This window comes from Rhodnius prolixus, unplaced genomic scaffold (genome assembly GCF_049639745.1).
Source record: "Rhodnius prolixus isolate KJV_2025 unplaced genomic scaffold, Rpr scaffold_30, whole genome shotgun sequence".
Taxonomy (NCBI): Eukaryota; Metazoa; Arthropoda; class Insecta; order Hemiptera; family Reduviidae; genus Rhodnius; species Rhodnius prolixus.
Genome location: NW_027411638.1, coordinates 1,099,401 through 1,115,275, shown reverse-complemented (window position 1 = coordinate 1,115,275; position 15,875 = coordinate 1,099,401). Strand labels below are relative to the sequence as shown.

Here is a 15,875-nt window from a genome sequence, read left to right as displayed (position 1 = left end):
TTTGGTTAGATAAATAGTATAAAACAAAATTAAAGAACATCGACACACTATTTTCGAAAAAATGCAAAAAAAAAAGGTTCTTTGATATCTCAAGAAGATATTAAATGTATAAAAGTATTTAAGGTGTCTTTCGGATTGCGGCAGAAAGTCTTTGTAACAAAATGGACCATTTTACATTAAGGAAATCACGAAGTTTACATTGAAGGTAAAAATCCAATTAAGAAAATCGGGTATGATCACCTACACAACTTTCTTTTATTGCAGTTTTGGTAATTAAATTTTCTTGTAACTTAAAACTTGTACTAAAAATTCATTTGCCTTCAATATTATGGTATTACATGTTCACTGTAAAAAATCATTAAACAAAAAATCTATTCAGATAAGTGCCACTTTCAGTCAGCCGACTATCCTTGAATTTGTAATTTTAGTAACATATTTAATCCTAATTGACACTTAATAGGTCCTTGCATAACTCTGAAATGGCTCGTAAAAGGGAAGTCCTCCCACCTCTAAAGCCCATACGTAAGTGCCTTCAATTGAATTTTCCCAGAAAATGTTAAATTAAAATTATACATCTACTTGTGAGCAAAAAGATACCAAATTTTAAGAAAATCATAAGAGCCGTTTCCGAGAAAATCTCAAAAAATCTCTTCAGTAAAGCGGTTCTTTCGGTTGGCTTATACCTTTGGCCACACCCAAGCGAAATGTTTTCCGTTACTTTTCATTTCTGACTTACATGGATAAACACCTACTCACAGGAAGAGTGAGAAACCTATTTGTAATATCCTCTTACGAACTCAGGGGACCTCCAAACAGATAATGCAAATGAAAACTCCAAATCTCATGTCTGCATGATTCGAATACTTTTTTTCTTAAGACAACTGACCCTCTTCGCTATGAAGATAGAAAGTAAACAAGGTAAAAGAAAGTAAACTACAAGCGCCCTTCATAAAATTAATTTTTTCAAGAAAATTTAAAAAATTGTAGAACTACTTGTAGCAATAAGTACTTATTTAAGTTTATAGAAAGTGGTAGAAGCCGATGTAGATATAACATCAAAAAAGCTGGTACGAAACGTTACACGTCTCTAGCTCTTACCGTAATTTACGTACTTACCTTTTCTGGAAATAATCACTTTTCACGAAACAGTAATTCACTTTAATATTATACACGTTATATAGAAAGGTAAATTTTTTTGTTTTCGAAAAAATTGCTAAAAACTTTAAACTTCAAAGGCGACTCAGTGAAATGGTCTTTCCGGCCAGCCAATTTTCTTCAAATTTGAATTTTTGGTTACACATTGAATCTTTATTAGTATTTAATAGGTCACAAATGCAATAAAAGAAAGTTACAAATTACGATAAGTCACTTCTAATAAATGTAAGTAATTACCTTGATTAGCATTAGCACTAACTAATTTGACAATAGTGGCGCCTTGCGGAATTCCCTTTGTTACGGGAGATGTGGTTGTACCAGGCTTACTTTGGATCAGACTCACTTTTGGCATCTGCTGTTGAATGTAAATTAACAGGGTAAATTTCACAAAATCGTTTTTAAAAAATAAAGGCGCAAGCCTTTAAAGAAAATGCACTTAGAAATCAAAGAACTGTTTAACATGTGTTCTTTCCATTTCTTTCAGCTCTGCAGGTTCTCAGAAAAATGATGATTTATGGGAGCAAGTGATCCGAACTCTAGTTGCAATTTACGGAGGAAAACATAACACCACTTTCTAATTTACACTGGTCATCCGACTTTACCAAATAGGCCCTTGAACTAAAGAAAGGTTCGGGTCGATGGAGAACATAAGCATTTATCACATTTATGTAGAATTCTAAAAGAAAATGGCTGAATATTGGGCGAAGTCATCATGCGTCCAATCCACAAAACATGACGCAAAAGAACTAGTGTGGAATAGCATTGTCTACAACAGAGCTCGTGGCGAAAAGACTACCTGCTTATGCCGATGAAGTTGTAAGGTAATATCAAATGGTTTTAGGAGAACCGTTTCACAGCTGACCTCAGCAAAATGACAGAAAAGCTATGGAATGTAATGTCACTTTTACCTTCTACCTGTTGACATCAGTGGCATGCGACAGCGTAGCCAGAAATTAACTTTGGATCGGACTTAGTGACTAGGACGTATAAATCATTCGGGTCGTTTTCCGAGCATAACGCTTCGTAGACATTCCGAGGGTTGTCGGCTTCAAGAGACACCTTGTTTGAGGTGGCTTGAAGTCGTTAAAACGGACTTAGGCACGTACGAGTGCGCAGATAAGTTTTAAGGCTACCGACCGAGAGAGAGGGTCGGAGACAGCTGCTAGAAGAGGACCAGGTCTTGTTTATACTGTAGTGCCCCAGAAATAGATAGATCGTGCATACTTCGTAGTTTCTGTACCGACAAACCGCAGAATTCTTGAGTTTTCCTACATAGTAACATGTAGAAAAATGACCTCTACTTACTGCAACAGTCATGCCTTGGCTTGTCTTAACAAGCGTCACTATCTGACCCTGAGAAACTGGCTTCTGCACGAGAATCTGAGACTTAGGTGTAGTCGGTGTCTTGATGATTCCTCGAGCCGGCGGAGAGCTAGCTGGAGTGGACATCCTAGGGCTGAGAGTCAGCGAACCTGTATTGCCCGCAGCTACTTCTGCAACATCACCTATTTTTAAATTAATTGCAAAGTTTTTTTATTTTCCTTCGAAGTTTAGTATAAAAATATACAAAGGCATATAAATTCAATCTAAAGGAAGATAGAAATATCTGGTGTGAAGCACTCTTATACGAATGTTTTAAATTCAAATTCAAATTCTAACACAGATTTTCCTTAAATTTCTATTTTTACTAACTTTTGACTTCAACAATTAGATTCATTTATAATAAAACAGTAATTTTAAGTAAAGAATGAAGTAAAAAAAAACTGTCTAACAAAGTTACCCTTCCGGTCAAGCCCCATATTTTCTCAAGATACAAATGAAATCGTAAAGTGTCATATTGGTTTTCCAACGATACACGATTTCAGTAAAGCCAGAACCGTTGAGGTGTTAACATTAGTAGAGAAAACGCTTGGATGTCGTGGAACATTTTGCACAAGTTAATCGGAACTCCTAACTAACTAAACTAATTTATAATTTCAATTTAAGAGTGCCGCAGTACAGCAGTTGGGTAGATTTCCAACTATAGCAACTGTCTTTTGGGTACTCACAGATAACATGCTTTCATTACAATATTTAACTGTTTTTGAGGAATAACTCTGGTGGGAGAGAGTAAAACCAGGTCATCTGCTTATAATAACATTTCAACATCTTTACCCTTACTTAATAAAAGACCAAGTGAATTCAGATTGTTAACAAAATTGACAATGACTGATAAAAACAAAAAAAAAAAAAAAAGAAGAGGACTCGAAAATCTCGCCCCTAAAATACCCCTTCGGACAATGAAATTTTTAAGTACAAAAGAACTGTATAGTTGACTGTTTGAGAAAGTTTATTATTTGGTTACCTGCCACAGCGGTTATCATGGGCCGAGGTACAGCAGTGCGCACTTGCTTCAGTACAGGTCGCAGGACTGGTCGAATTACGGGACGTGGTGTTGCAGGACGGGTGGTGGTTGCAGCCTGGGTGGGAAGCTTGCTGATGCCGATGGTTGCCTTGGGCGGCTGGGCTCGCTGCGTGATAGCCGGTATGTGGCCGATCGATGGTGTTAGAGGTACGTCGTACCTATTTTCAGGGAGGAGCGGAACAGAAGTATTACAAAAAAATTAAGTATATCAAATGGAAAATTGCTGCTAAAAAAATAAAAATTCTTTTTTCATTATTTTTTATTTTTACTTTTGAATCTGGAGCATGTAAGCGTCGGCGCATGGAACAGAATTCCAGCAGACTTCGAGTGCATTGGTTGTGGCCTTGACTAATTGCACCCTGCCCATTACGCTTGGCTTATCCACCTCCAAGTACCACAGATCCTTGCAGCAGACCTGTGTACAGCATCGATCACGTGAAACAAACGTCGACGATTTCATAGCCTGCCATGAAAAGTAAAATACATAAAGCCTTTCCGACATGCACCAATGTTGAACAATTCAATACTTGTTTTTCAGAAACTTATTTGTAAAAAGACCGACCAAGAGAAAAACGAGATAAATGCAGGGCTTTTTTTCTGACAGCACGCATTACTTACACTTTAAAAGAAAAAAAACTGACACGTACAAAGGGAAAAGCTTTATAGAGGCACAGCACAGGCACTTTTGCTAGCGGCTCAGAATCACATTCTGAGTGACAACAGACAACTTGCCACATTTATTTTAATGCAACGCTCTATACCTTTACTAAATGCTAGGATACGTTTTTCAGTTCCGCAACTTCTACGCCTCTACAAAAAAATATAAAATCCGTAGCGTGATATTTCCAAGAAAAGCGAAAATACTTGTCACTCTGATGGTAAAGTTGATACCACACATAATGATAGGAAGGTATACAGTAACTTTAGACATGGCAACTAGTAGTGTCGAAGAAATTTCTAAATATAAGTAAAAAAAGGATGAGGATGGTCCTTTAAGCGAACTTCCCTTGTATCCAAACCAACACGCCTACACTAAAAAAAAAAATTCGTCGGAGCCAGCGCTCCATGGCTTTGTCGAGAGGATAGAATCTACCCGGAAGCAAAAGAGTTTGCCCTGTGATATAGAATAGACAATTGATAGAATACCATTCCACAGTTTGCCACCCCTGTATTAGCGATAGCAGATGATTCCTGCTACTAAAGAGGAAGTATTCTGTTTTCATAAACTTTTACATAATAGAATTCTTTGCATCGTGGATTTTTGAGGACATAGTTAATTGTGAGGTTGAAGCTATATGTCGGATATGTTAAAACTCGAAGAGTATTAGAAATGAAAACAATGGTGAGTACCACCACCTTTTTATTTCTAGAAAAAAAGCGCTGCGAAAATAAATTATAAACTTAATATCATGTTTTTAAACAAAAGGAGTTATTAATAAAAACAGAAGTAAGTAGAAATAACACCAAACGAGATTCATTCTTCCAGCAATTTAAAAAATAAATAAATTTAAAAAAAAAGCACCCAACTCCAACCAATAAAAAGAAATAGTTACCTACAACTTTACAGCTTTGAAAACAAAAACTGAAAATAAAATCAAGCATTTTTTTTTTTTTCTTTATGGGATTACAATTTAACCTGATTGTTCCAAGCCTTTCTATAACCGTCTCGCCCTGACCAGATATAAATGCGGCAGTTAACCACCACAGCACAGTGACCAGCTCGAGCTCTTGGCACGTTCTCCTCTGCACAGTCCATCGTCAGATCTTCCCACTTCATCTCGCCTGCAAGAAATTAAATCTTTGTAAAAACATTCTAACGTTTATTAGGTAAGTAGCGGGCAAAGAGCTTAAAAGTGAAAACCAATATAGGCATAACTCTCTTATATTAGAATTACATTACAAACTACACCAAGTTTAAACCAATGTACAGCATAATAATAATAATAATAATAATAGTAATAATAATAAAATAATAATAATAATACGATACGTTTAGGGAAGGGATTAGCTATGAGGTTAGCATACTGGACTCCCACGCGGAGGTCCCGGGTTCGAATCCAGCAGCTGACCCTTAGATTTTCTCTTCCTAGGAGCTTCTTACAGCTCACTGCCCGGTGATGGACAGTGTAGTCTGTAACGAGAGAACACTGTCCGGAGGCCGGCAGTGCACTGGAAAAAGCTCCGGGCGCTAATAACCTCAGCTGTTGATGCGCCAAAAAAAAAAAAAAAAAAAAAAAAAAAAAAAAAAAAAAAAAAAATACGATACGTTTCTACTAATAAACTAAGTTTACAAAATTATTATTATTATTTTTTTTTTTTTACAGAAAATAGGCGCAAGTTGACTGAAACGTATGGGAATAATTTTGAATGCATGCACTATTGCCCCTCCACTCAATAAGAACTGTTCTAAGAGACATTTACAGTTTTCTGTTACATACATCATATTATATTACAGTAATAAACAGTACACACTGTATAAACTAATGATTTTTTTGGATTAATTTTTTATTTTTCCAAGGTATTCAGCTTTTGCAACCCTAATAAGACCTAAAAGCTGAGGCCATTTCTTCTTAGGGTTGTCGACGATGCTGTAGTGAGTTCTATGTGTAATAGATCTGGATTAGGGCTCACTTTCAAAACCCTTTATTGTTGTTTTTCTAAAGAGTTGTATTTGGGCCATTGGGGTTTGGATAGAACAGGGCTTGCAGATGATTAATTATGATTATGCTGACAAGCTGATTTTTACGCAATCATAATATTTTCTCCTTGTTTATTTATTTATTGTTATAAAAAATAAAACTATACAATAGAAAAAAAACTTTCTTCTTGTAAGACACACTAATAAATTTTAAATAACCAGGCTGCGTAAGAAATAATTACTTAGATTACTTACTTAAATTCAAACATGCCAACTGATTAGTACATTTCCACTCTTTTTCATGTGTGGATACTTTCAGATCATCCAAGACCAACGGAACCCATCCGCCGAAAACATACATCTTGTCGCTTACCACACAGGCGGTATGTAGTGATCTAGGAAGGGGCTGAGTCCCTCCCACGTCAGGTTTGCTCCATGTCATTGAACCTAAAATCCAGCGCATTACGCATTAGAAATGCAATATCATTTAGACGTGAAAGGTTTAGAAAGGCGCAAATTAAGATGTGTGCGATGGACACTGCACGCTCGTAAAAACTGAAAAAAATAATTGTACGGTACCAACTGGCATTAAGACTTTATCAGCACTGACCTCTGATTAAGACGTGTGATGTAAAGGTTAATAAACGTACTTTCAGTACAACCTTAAAGAAAATAGCTCTAGAAAAAAGTGTTAAGTTAATGAAATTAATTGTAAAACAGGATTACTTATATCTAGTATCCAGAGATCGCCCAATCTACATCCAGACATCCCGCCATATATGATCAGCTTGGCATTTCCATTTTCGTCATAGTATGCGACTGCGGTGTGAGATTCCCTTGCAGGTGGGACTGGTCCGTATGTGTTGGGTGCATCCCAGATGGTTGTACCAGGTGACTTTAATTCTAATGTGTACAAATCGTTTAGATATCTAAGAACAGAAAGAGAAAAACTTCATAGTTTAAAAGTGCTTAACATAAAACTTGTGAAAGCGGTTAGATCAGAAATAGAAATAAACTTATAAACTTTACCTGGGAACATTATTCCCCCTTGCATCATCACAATCATTGGCTAGACCACCAAAAAGGTACACTTTATTACCAATTAAAGTAAATGAGTGACCAAGTCTTGGGCATGGTGGAGGGGCATATTTAGGCATTCGGGGGCGCAATCTCTTCCATTCCCATCGACTTGCCTGGTAAAAATAACAAATGGCACATTCAGAACAATAACTTATTGCTAGAGAATTGAATAAAAGCTATGTCTGTCTTGAAAAACATGTAAAATCTTATTTTTGAAGGAGACAGGCTACAGGCATATTTTTCTAATAACCTGAAAACAACCTTTTAAAATCAATTTTTCTGAGAAAATGTTTTTCTTAAAATTAAGAGATACGGTGTCCAATTTCAGACATAAGAAATTACAACAACAAAAAAATCACCCAAAACATGAAGTTTTATGATGGAAAATTTTCATGAATTACTATTTCAACTTTTGGAGAAAATCCTCAGTTCGAATCCCGCGTGAGCTACTTTTTATATACTTAAATTTTATTTTATCTACTCTACCAACTTTAAAGTGCACATTTAACGCATATAATTTAATATGAAGCGTTTTCCTTAACAAATATACAAATAGGAGATATCCAGAGAAGTCCAGTCATAACATGCCTCTAAAGTCACCTGTCACTACTAAGTACTATATTTATTACTTATTGCTAAGAACACTAAACAGCATTATAGAACGTAAAATATGAAGAAATACTGTTTAATGCAAGTATAATTTTACAATATAGTTTTTTGAGTTCTTTGAATTTTCCATTAAACTGCGCCACCTATTTTCCCTTAAATTTTGGACTAATTGCACTGATATAAATTTATTTTTTGGAACATTTTTCGATAAAAAATATTTTTGGGGAGAGTTCAGAGGAATCTGAGAGTTCCGTTTCATCCATCGTACAAGATTAATATAGGAAAATAAACCGGACAACGCAGAAAAGACCCAATTATAGACCTTTGATTCCCACAATTTATTAATATCAAAAGAGAACTTTATTTTTAATTTAAATTCGCACATTTTTTGTTTATGTGGTCCAATTTGTTTATGTTTGCCTTCTTGCTTATATTTTATTGCTTACAAGAAATTCATGTTACATTCAAAGGCAGTTAGCCTTAAAATAAGTAGGCCACTTAGGCCCTACTTCTTTCATTTTTTCTTTTAAAATTAAAACGATATGTTAATATCCACTCACCTGTAATTCATAAAGCTCATTGGAGTATTTGCCGTACTCAACCATGCCCCCGAATACAAGAATCCTTGTGTTGTCCACAACAAATCCATAGGCAGCACATCCTGGGGGTATGTCCCCCTTCATAGACGGTATGAACCATTGGTTTGTTGCTGCTCACAAAAAATAAACATAGTTAATGCACAAGAGTTCCAGACATAAAACAAAACTGATATGAAACTCTCGCCCACAATGATTAGACCGCAATAAATACTCCACATATATCCTTCTGATACGAGGAGTAAGAGAAAGTAAAAATAAAATGCCTCAATTTCAAACGCGCTTAATGCCCAACTGCCGTGCATATGGGTGGAGAGAAATTATTAAAATTAATTTTCTGTTATGAAGAAGAAAAGAATCCATTGACCTATCTTAGCGGTCCTCGACTCAACCTATCAGCCTATGTGCTACCATGCGCTATTAATTACACGATGTAACTTACTTACAAATGTTCTTCAGAACGTAACAACATGGTAATACCCTCTAAGCACCTAATAAATCTAAGGGTCAGCAGCTGGATTCGAACCCGGGATCTCCGCGTGGGAGTCCAGTATGCTAACCTCATAGCTAATCCCTTCCCTTATAATAATAATAATTATTATTATTACTATTATAACAGACATATCAAACTAAAGTTTTCATAACTGAACTTAATATGTAAAGATTAAATGCCCGATTAAGGTTATATTCTCTTTTAATAAACTTTTGTAATAAAAATCCCTTCTTAAATTTGGGGCCAAGAGCCGTTTTTTGTTTTCCAAAGTATTCAAGTCTTTATCAAGCATCAAATAGCTCAACGGGAAGTGTAAGTTGTCGAGTACAAAAAGTACTTGTCGAGTACTTGTTCAAGGATAGTTCACTTTTAGACGAGAAACTGTATCTTAAAATGAAGAAATCAACTTTGATTACACATTTCTTCCCCTAATATTTTGACAAATATTGTCTGCTTTCTTCAAGGAATAAATTTAGGTCAATATATATATATATATATATATATATATATATATATAACTGAGAAGTCCGTTATTTTTCCACTTCTTGAAAATAGAGATAGCAATGCTGTCTCTAACTATAGGGGGATCTGGTTCAATATCATCGGTAAAGAGTACACTGAATTGTTGTTGAATAGAATGACTGATTGGGCTAATAACGGAGCGCTTAAAGCATTCCAGGTGGGCTTTAAACCAAATTAAGTAGTAATTACTAGACCACATATTTACTAGAGTTAACTTGATTTAATTGAAATTTACTAAAAGACAAAAAGTCAATGCCTTTTCTATAGAATTTTCGGCAGCTTTTAATATGGTTGGCCTTCATTCTCTTATAATAGCAATAATAATAATTATTATTATTATAATTGTTATTTTTTTTTATTATTATTATTTAAGGCGCGTCAACATCTAAGGTTATTGGCGCCCGGAGCTTTTTTCAGTGCACTGCCGGCCTCCGGACTGTGTTCTCTCGTTACAGAAACACTGTCCATCACCGGACAGTGAGCTGTAAGAAGCTCCTAGGAAGAGAAAATCTAAGGGTCAGCAGCTGGATTCGAACCCGGGACCTCTGCGTGGAAGTCCAGTATGCTAACCTCATAGCTAATCCCTTCCCTTATAATAATTATTATTATTATTATTACCATAACAGTGCTTAATTTACAACAGATACAAAGATAAAATTAAAGAGAAAAAACAACAATTTTCATCATGGATATAATAAAATCCGTCTGTCGAGTTACTACTATAAACACAACAAAATAATTCATTATCGGCAATGTGAATCAGCAGAACAATTATAGATAATATTATATTTAAACATCAGGAACAAATTTCATAGGAATTCCTCCATGATCAATTTCCTATACTGCAAAGCTGCCTTCAAATATTTACACAAATTGTCCCAATTTTTTCCATCAAGTAAATGACAAACAACCTCCTGTACTAACTCCCCCCCTCCGTTATTTTAATCTATATGGAGCCAGGGTTGGGCATATCCCAATAAAGTGAAAAACATCTTTAATTTCAAATAAATTACAGTACACATTTGCCCACCCTCTTTACTAAAAGGCTTTTATTTAAGGTACAAAATTCGGATCTGGCCTGCATAATAAGTTGTGCATCATAAAATGTAATACTATGGTCATAATCTACTCCGTATTGCAGTCTGGGATACAGTTTTTGATATTGTTCCACCCTTGTACGCGACCCCATGTTACCTTTCTCTTGTTATTGTAATGCCGAAATGAAATTATTTAAAGTGGTTCCCCTGTTAGCAACCTTTCTATTAGGGATTACGATTTCTGTAGTTGCAAGTACACTTTTGCACATCCTTCCCACCATAGGACCTTATTTGCAATTATTCGTTTGGTTTTTATTTTGAGGAATCTGTGATTCGAGAACTTGAGAAGTTTTAAAATACAATTCAAATGTAATTTCAGTATGAAAGTTAACATTGAATGCAATCCTGACTCTCCTGATGATGTAATTTGAAATGTATATTACCAGGTAGTCGGAACAACTTAAAAACAAAACAAAAATGAAAAAAACTGTAATTTTTCCAATGGGTCATATCGTTTATATCCCTAGATCTGAGCAGCATGGCACATTACAATGCGCGCCGTCACATAAAACTCGTTTAATTTTGATCGAGGGGAATTTTTTTGGGTTACTGAACAACTTATTCCAGTTGCAATTGATCGCGAATTTAGCAGAACTCTATTGATCTTTTAGATGTAGATCAAATGCCATAGATGGTGCTAAGTTGACCCCTAAATATTTATAATTACCAACAATCTCAATATTCACCCTCTCATTATTTTACTTTTCCAACTTGGAATGTCTACCTCCCCTTCCCCTACAGATTATTACTTTTGATTTGTCCAGGTTAACTACCAAACCCCACATTTTTTATCGGGTAGAGTATATCATGAGGATACTGAGAAACTGTTTACGTTTGATATTAAAAATATATTCAGATGCCTATGTTTGAACCTTCTTGTTTTATAAAGAGAAAGGTGAATTTTTTCCCTATTTTATACACACTCTGAAAATGCACCACGATTACATTCTCCGTTTATTTATAATAGACTCCCCAAAATTGTCGTCTCACATATGACCATTAAAAATGTAAACTGGTTAGCACATTTAAAGAAATTACTCAAGATATGTGGGTTGCAAGTGGAGTTAAGCTTAAAAAAATCTCAATGGAGTAGCGTGTTCAGCCTAATTCGTGAAACTATTAGGTCCCAATTTGAAAATACATTTAGAACAGGAGTTGAGAAGAATGAGCGTTATCCTTGGCGTTCAATTTAGTGAAGCGCTATTATTTCACTAGTCGTATACCACTGATATACTTCAAGTGGTTAATTATAAGAGCTTTAGCAGGTGAGTTCAATTTTGGAGATTCACCATTTGATAATGTGGATAAAGATTACTTTGATTTATGTTGTTCGCAATTAAATGATATAATTTATCATTTTATTGCTGTCTTTCCAAAATTGTCTGCTGAAAGAGTGGAATGGCTCAAGAATGTGCAATTAACGGGGGAAGATATGAAGACATGTAATGGTACAGACTGGTTTTCCCTGTCAAATTTTTGTGTTCTGATGGCTGATGTAAACAGTTCACAACAGGGGGATTAATTATGATATAATAGTGTCACACTTCTCTTGATTAAAAAAAAAAAATATCATAATTAAAAGATTGCCAAAAACTAACGATAAGTACACTTCAAGGATGAGATGAATGAAATAATAAGTTTAGAGTTATTAAACCTATGTGTCAAATAACCAAATAGTTACGTATTTTACTGGTATTTCTCCTATTTGGGTATTCACTTTTAATCCTGTGAGGTTAGACTAAAGGAGAAAACAATTATACCCAAAAAAATTAAGAAAATTAGTTTGGAGTTATGCTTCAATAGACCAAAATTCACAAACTTAAAAAGCAGTAATCACTCCAATGGTGATAAACATGCAGAAAATTATCTTGTTTTTGACAAAAAATATAAGAAAAAAATAATAATCTCACGTAAATATAAAAATTCTGCATCCAACACAAGTTTTTAAAGAAAAGTAAACATGGAAAGAAGTTTGGTGTTGAAAACAACCCTAGCTAGTTCCCAAAATCGTCCATAGGTAGCCTCTTTCAATATTAAATATGTAAACAGAGTCACTCGGGCAGAGCCATTTTTCTTTTTTTTTCAAAAATAAAAATATGCATATTACCCCAACATTTTAAATACCGCAAAAATTATATACCAAAAAAAAGGTTAAATAACATAAATTAATAAAAGCCACTAAGTTTTAAATAAAAATTCGGGGAAATCACTTCATTTAAAATACTATACAACTAACTAAACGGACGTATTTATGAAGATGATATTCACCAGTGTTATAGACGTGTAATTCATCGACTATTCCTTCGTTGCCGCCTCCAAACACCACCATAAGATCTTTGATGGCGACAGCACGGTGTCCATGCCGGGGTCTCGGTTGAAAACCAGATGTATCCGCAACTCTCTTCCACTTGAGCATGGGAGTCGCCATACTTGTTTTGCTAAACGGCGACCTTAGCTTCTTGTGCCTGTAGTACCAATCGTAGCAACTGTAACAAATATCGTATAGGTTACTCAATGGACAGGGCGTCCCGCCATGATATTTCAAGTTGACAACATTTCTTACTGAAATATACCTCACAGTACTAAAAAAAAAAAACTTTTTTAAATCATCTTGATCAAAATAACATCACCAAATATATTGTTATTTGACAAGTCAGAGAACCCTATTAATTGCGCTTCTGACTACTTAGTGGCCCTCACTCTTTAAATTCTTGAAACCTAGCAAGTAAACCGAATCGGAGTAGTCAGTGTTCGGCATGAACTAAGCGATCCTGATTATGGGATTCTTAGTTTAAACAAATAAAATGACTTCGCATTCCAACCATTAATTTATAAGGGCTTAACGGCTAATTACACCATTATGTGTAGTAAGTTACAGCATTGATCTCACGGTCTAGTACAGAATAGCTGACTCTACAGAATAATCATATAAAATCTCTCATTATTGTAAAACACATATAAATAAACCAAAGCTGTCGTAAGGTACTTTTTTCCAGTTTTAAACTTATTTATAAATGCGCTCTGTGTTTTCTATTGGCATAATTGTAGGTAGGGAGTTGGAAGCTCAAACTTTAGTATTAACACTTTTCTAATGAATAAAAAGTAGCTGAGAGTCACTACACCGGCAATCTACTACTTTGAAATCCGGCCCTTACAATAAATTAGTTTGCACAAAGGTGTCACATATGTCGCTTAAGATTTTCGGAATAATTGTTGTTAGAAAGACTGGTCCCAGACTGACTGGTGCTGGTAGCAGAAGTAGCTGCTATTTGCCATTTGAAAACATCTTAATATAATTTAGATTTCAATTAACATGATTTCCGAGAATTTGTTGGGGCTACGAAAATTTAGAAGCGACCGTTTTTCTGAGCTGGGATTCTAGTCGAAATACTTGTTACCAATTTGAGCTGAAATAGGGAGAGGAGTTCTCAGGCGATTTTGGGTATGAACTGGGTGATCCCATCCGATCCTTAGAAGCTAACTCAGTGGTGCACACCAGGTGCTGCTTTGGCATGTAACCCATCTATCATTGTAACTTACAGCTTTTGGGCGTGAGTGTGAAACCTAAGGCCATCCACTAGCCTCTGCTGATCAAGGCAAATGCAAACTTCAAATTGGATCCCATGGGTAAATGGTGAGTTTCGAGCCGGAAAGGCAGAGTATCCATGCCGACTCAATTTTATGATATGCCTTTTAGTATCACTTCTTCATACATCTTCTCAGAGTGGGAATAATTACCTCGTATCTCGTAAGGATGGCGCTGCAATCGTTTGACTCGTAATTGTAAGATTGCAATGTATGGCATTTAGCTCTTTGAGACCTCAGTATACCTTGCAGTCTTAGAGAGTTAAGCCACTGTCAAAATATTATTCTATCGGTTATTTACTTTCTCTTGCGCTAAAACAAAATACAATATTCATCCAGATTTTTAGAATTTGAGTTTTCACCATAAATCAAGTTTTGATATTTCCTGTTACGGAACAATGGTTTTTAGAGTATATTGGTTTGGTGTATCCTCCTAAATTCCAAAACTGAAATCGCAAACATTCGATTTTTTATTCTCGTTTAGATGCTACCCGATAGACTCGGCAAAAAAGTTTTAGTCAGACTCAGCCGAACGTAAGTTTTTTACTGAGTCCTTTCAGTGTTTTAATTTTTCAGAAAACAGTTCAAAAGATTTTGTTCAAAAATTATTTCAGGGAAAGGGTACGCCCTATAAAAAGGGAGAGTTAATCTAGCAGACTTTATACGCTGAACAACGGTGAGCCTTTTTGATATAAAGTCAAACCTACTTTGGATTTGCATTCACTTTTTATACAAATCTAGTTATTTGGATTTAAATATTACACAAAGTTGTTTTCTTTATCAAGAAAGTTGATGAAAATTGAAAGAAAAGTTCAATAATCTTTTTCAATGTTTGAGAATTTTGGCTACTTACTTTATTCTAAATAAACAACCTCCCCCCCAAAAAATGTATCACTCGAAAGAAAGAAATTTAAAGGCTTGAAACTTGGACAATTTATTTATATTAACTTAGTAGTAAAATGTTTTATAAGTGAAAAAAAGTACAATTAAAGAAGTTTGTAGTTTATGTTACAAAGATCTCAATGCTCAATCAACATACTAAGTTTTGTGGAAATTTTACCCAATAAAAAAATTAGTCTAGAATCTGATGAAAAAATATATCTTGCGTTACGCCAAGAATTACCAGAGGTAGCGTTACGCGCAGTTAACCGGCTTTAAAAGGGTAATAATCGTCAGTAAACATGAAGCAGACACTTCCTTCTCGCATCGTTTGAAACGAAACCATTCGTCTATGCTTTAAGTGTGTAGTTGGAATCTACCTAGTCTGAGGAAGACTCCAACAACGCTTTTCTGGAAGTAAACGGCCTTGGGGAAAGTAATAGACGCGACGAATGAGTTTAAATTAGAGGTTTTGGATGAATTTAATAAATGACAAGACAGTGGGTGATCGTACCGATTTAAAGCCGATAGAACATATACGGGATATGGCGGATAGGTTCTTAAGATGTTTCCTTTCATAAGCAAACGACATTGAGGAGCTGCATCACCTTACAAAGCCTAGGGTGAGGAAGCCACAAAGGGCATCGATCACACGTTCAAAGCATGTCTTATAAATTTTTTACCGTGGAGACCTAACGAATTATTCAATTTCTTTTATTGTAGACCGGCTACATGACGGAGACCATCTTGTTGAGTGTGAGGTACAAGCTTATTTAAACATCACTTCAAGTGAGTAATACGTACACGAACGAGTTTA

At 35.2% G+C, this 15,875-nt stretch overlaps 1 protein-coding gene across 8 annotated transcripts in view; it reads right to left on the bottom strand.

Annotated features, from left to right (window-relative positions):
- Hcf (Host cell factor) overlaps positions 1-15,875 on the bottom strand; it is a 43,503-nt gene that overhangs the window by 19,743 nt on the left and 7,885 nt on the right. For 3 of the 8 annotated variants that reach the window (XM_074144008.1, XM_074144011.1, XM_074144009.1), the window contains exons 2-11: positions 12,863-13,080; positions 8,447-8,595; positions 7,227-7,390; positions 6,924-7,126; positions 6,453-6,644; positions 5,196-5,341; positions 3,829-4,022; positions 3,500-3,717; positions 2,461-2,660; positions 1,393-1,510 (exon numbers count right to left, since the gene is read on the bottom strand). In XM_074144008.1, coding sequence (XP_074000109.1) covers positions 1,393-1,510; positions 2,461-2,660; positions 3,500-3,717; positions 3,829-4,022; positions 5,196-5,341; positions 6,453-6,644; positions 6,924-7,126; positions 7,227-7,390; positions 8,447-8,595; positions 12,863-13,080 — 1,802 coding nt within the window. Of the gene's footprint in view, positions 1-1,392; positions 1,511-2,460; positions 2,661-3,499; positions 3,718-3,828; positions 4,023-5,195; positions 5,342-6,452; positions 6,645-6,923; positions 7,127-7,226; positions 7,391-8,446; positions 8,596-12,504; positions 12,647-12,862; positions 13,081-15,875 lie in introns of those variants that run through there. The other 5 variants (XM_074144012.1, XM_074144016.1, XM_074144010.1 and 2 more) reach the window with 4 other exon arrangements.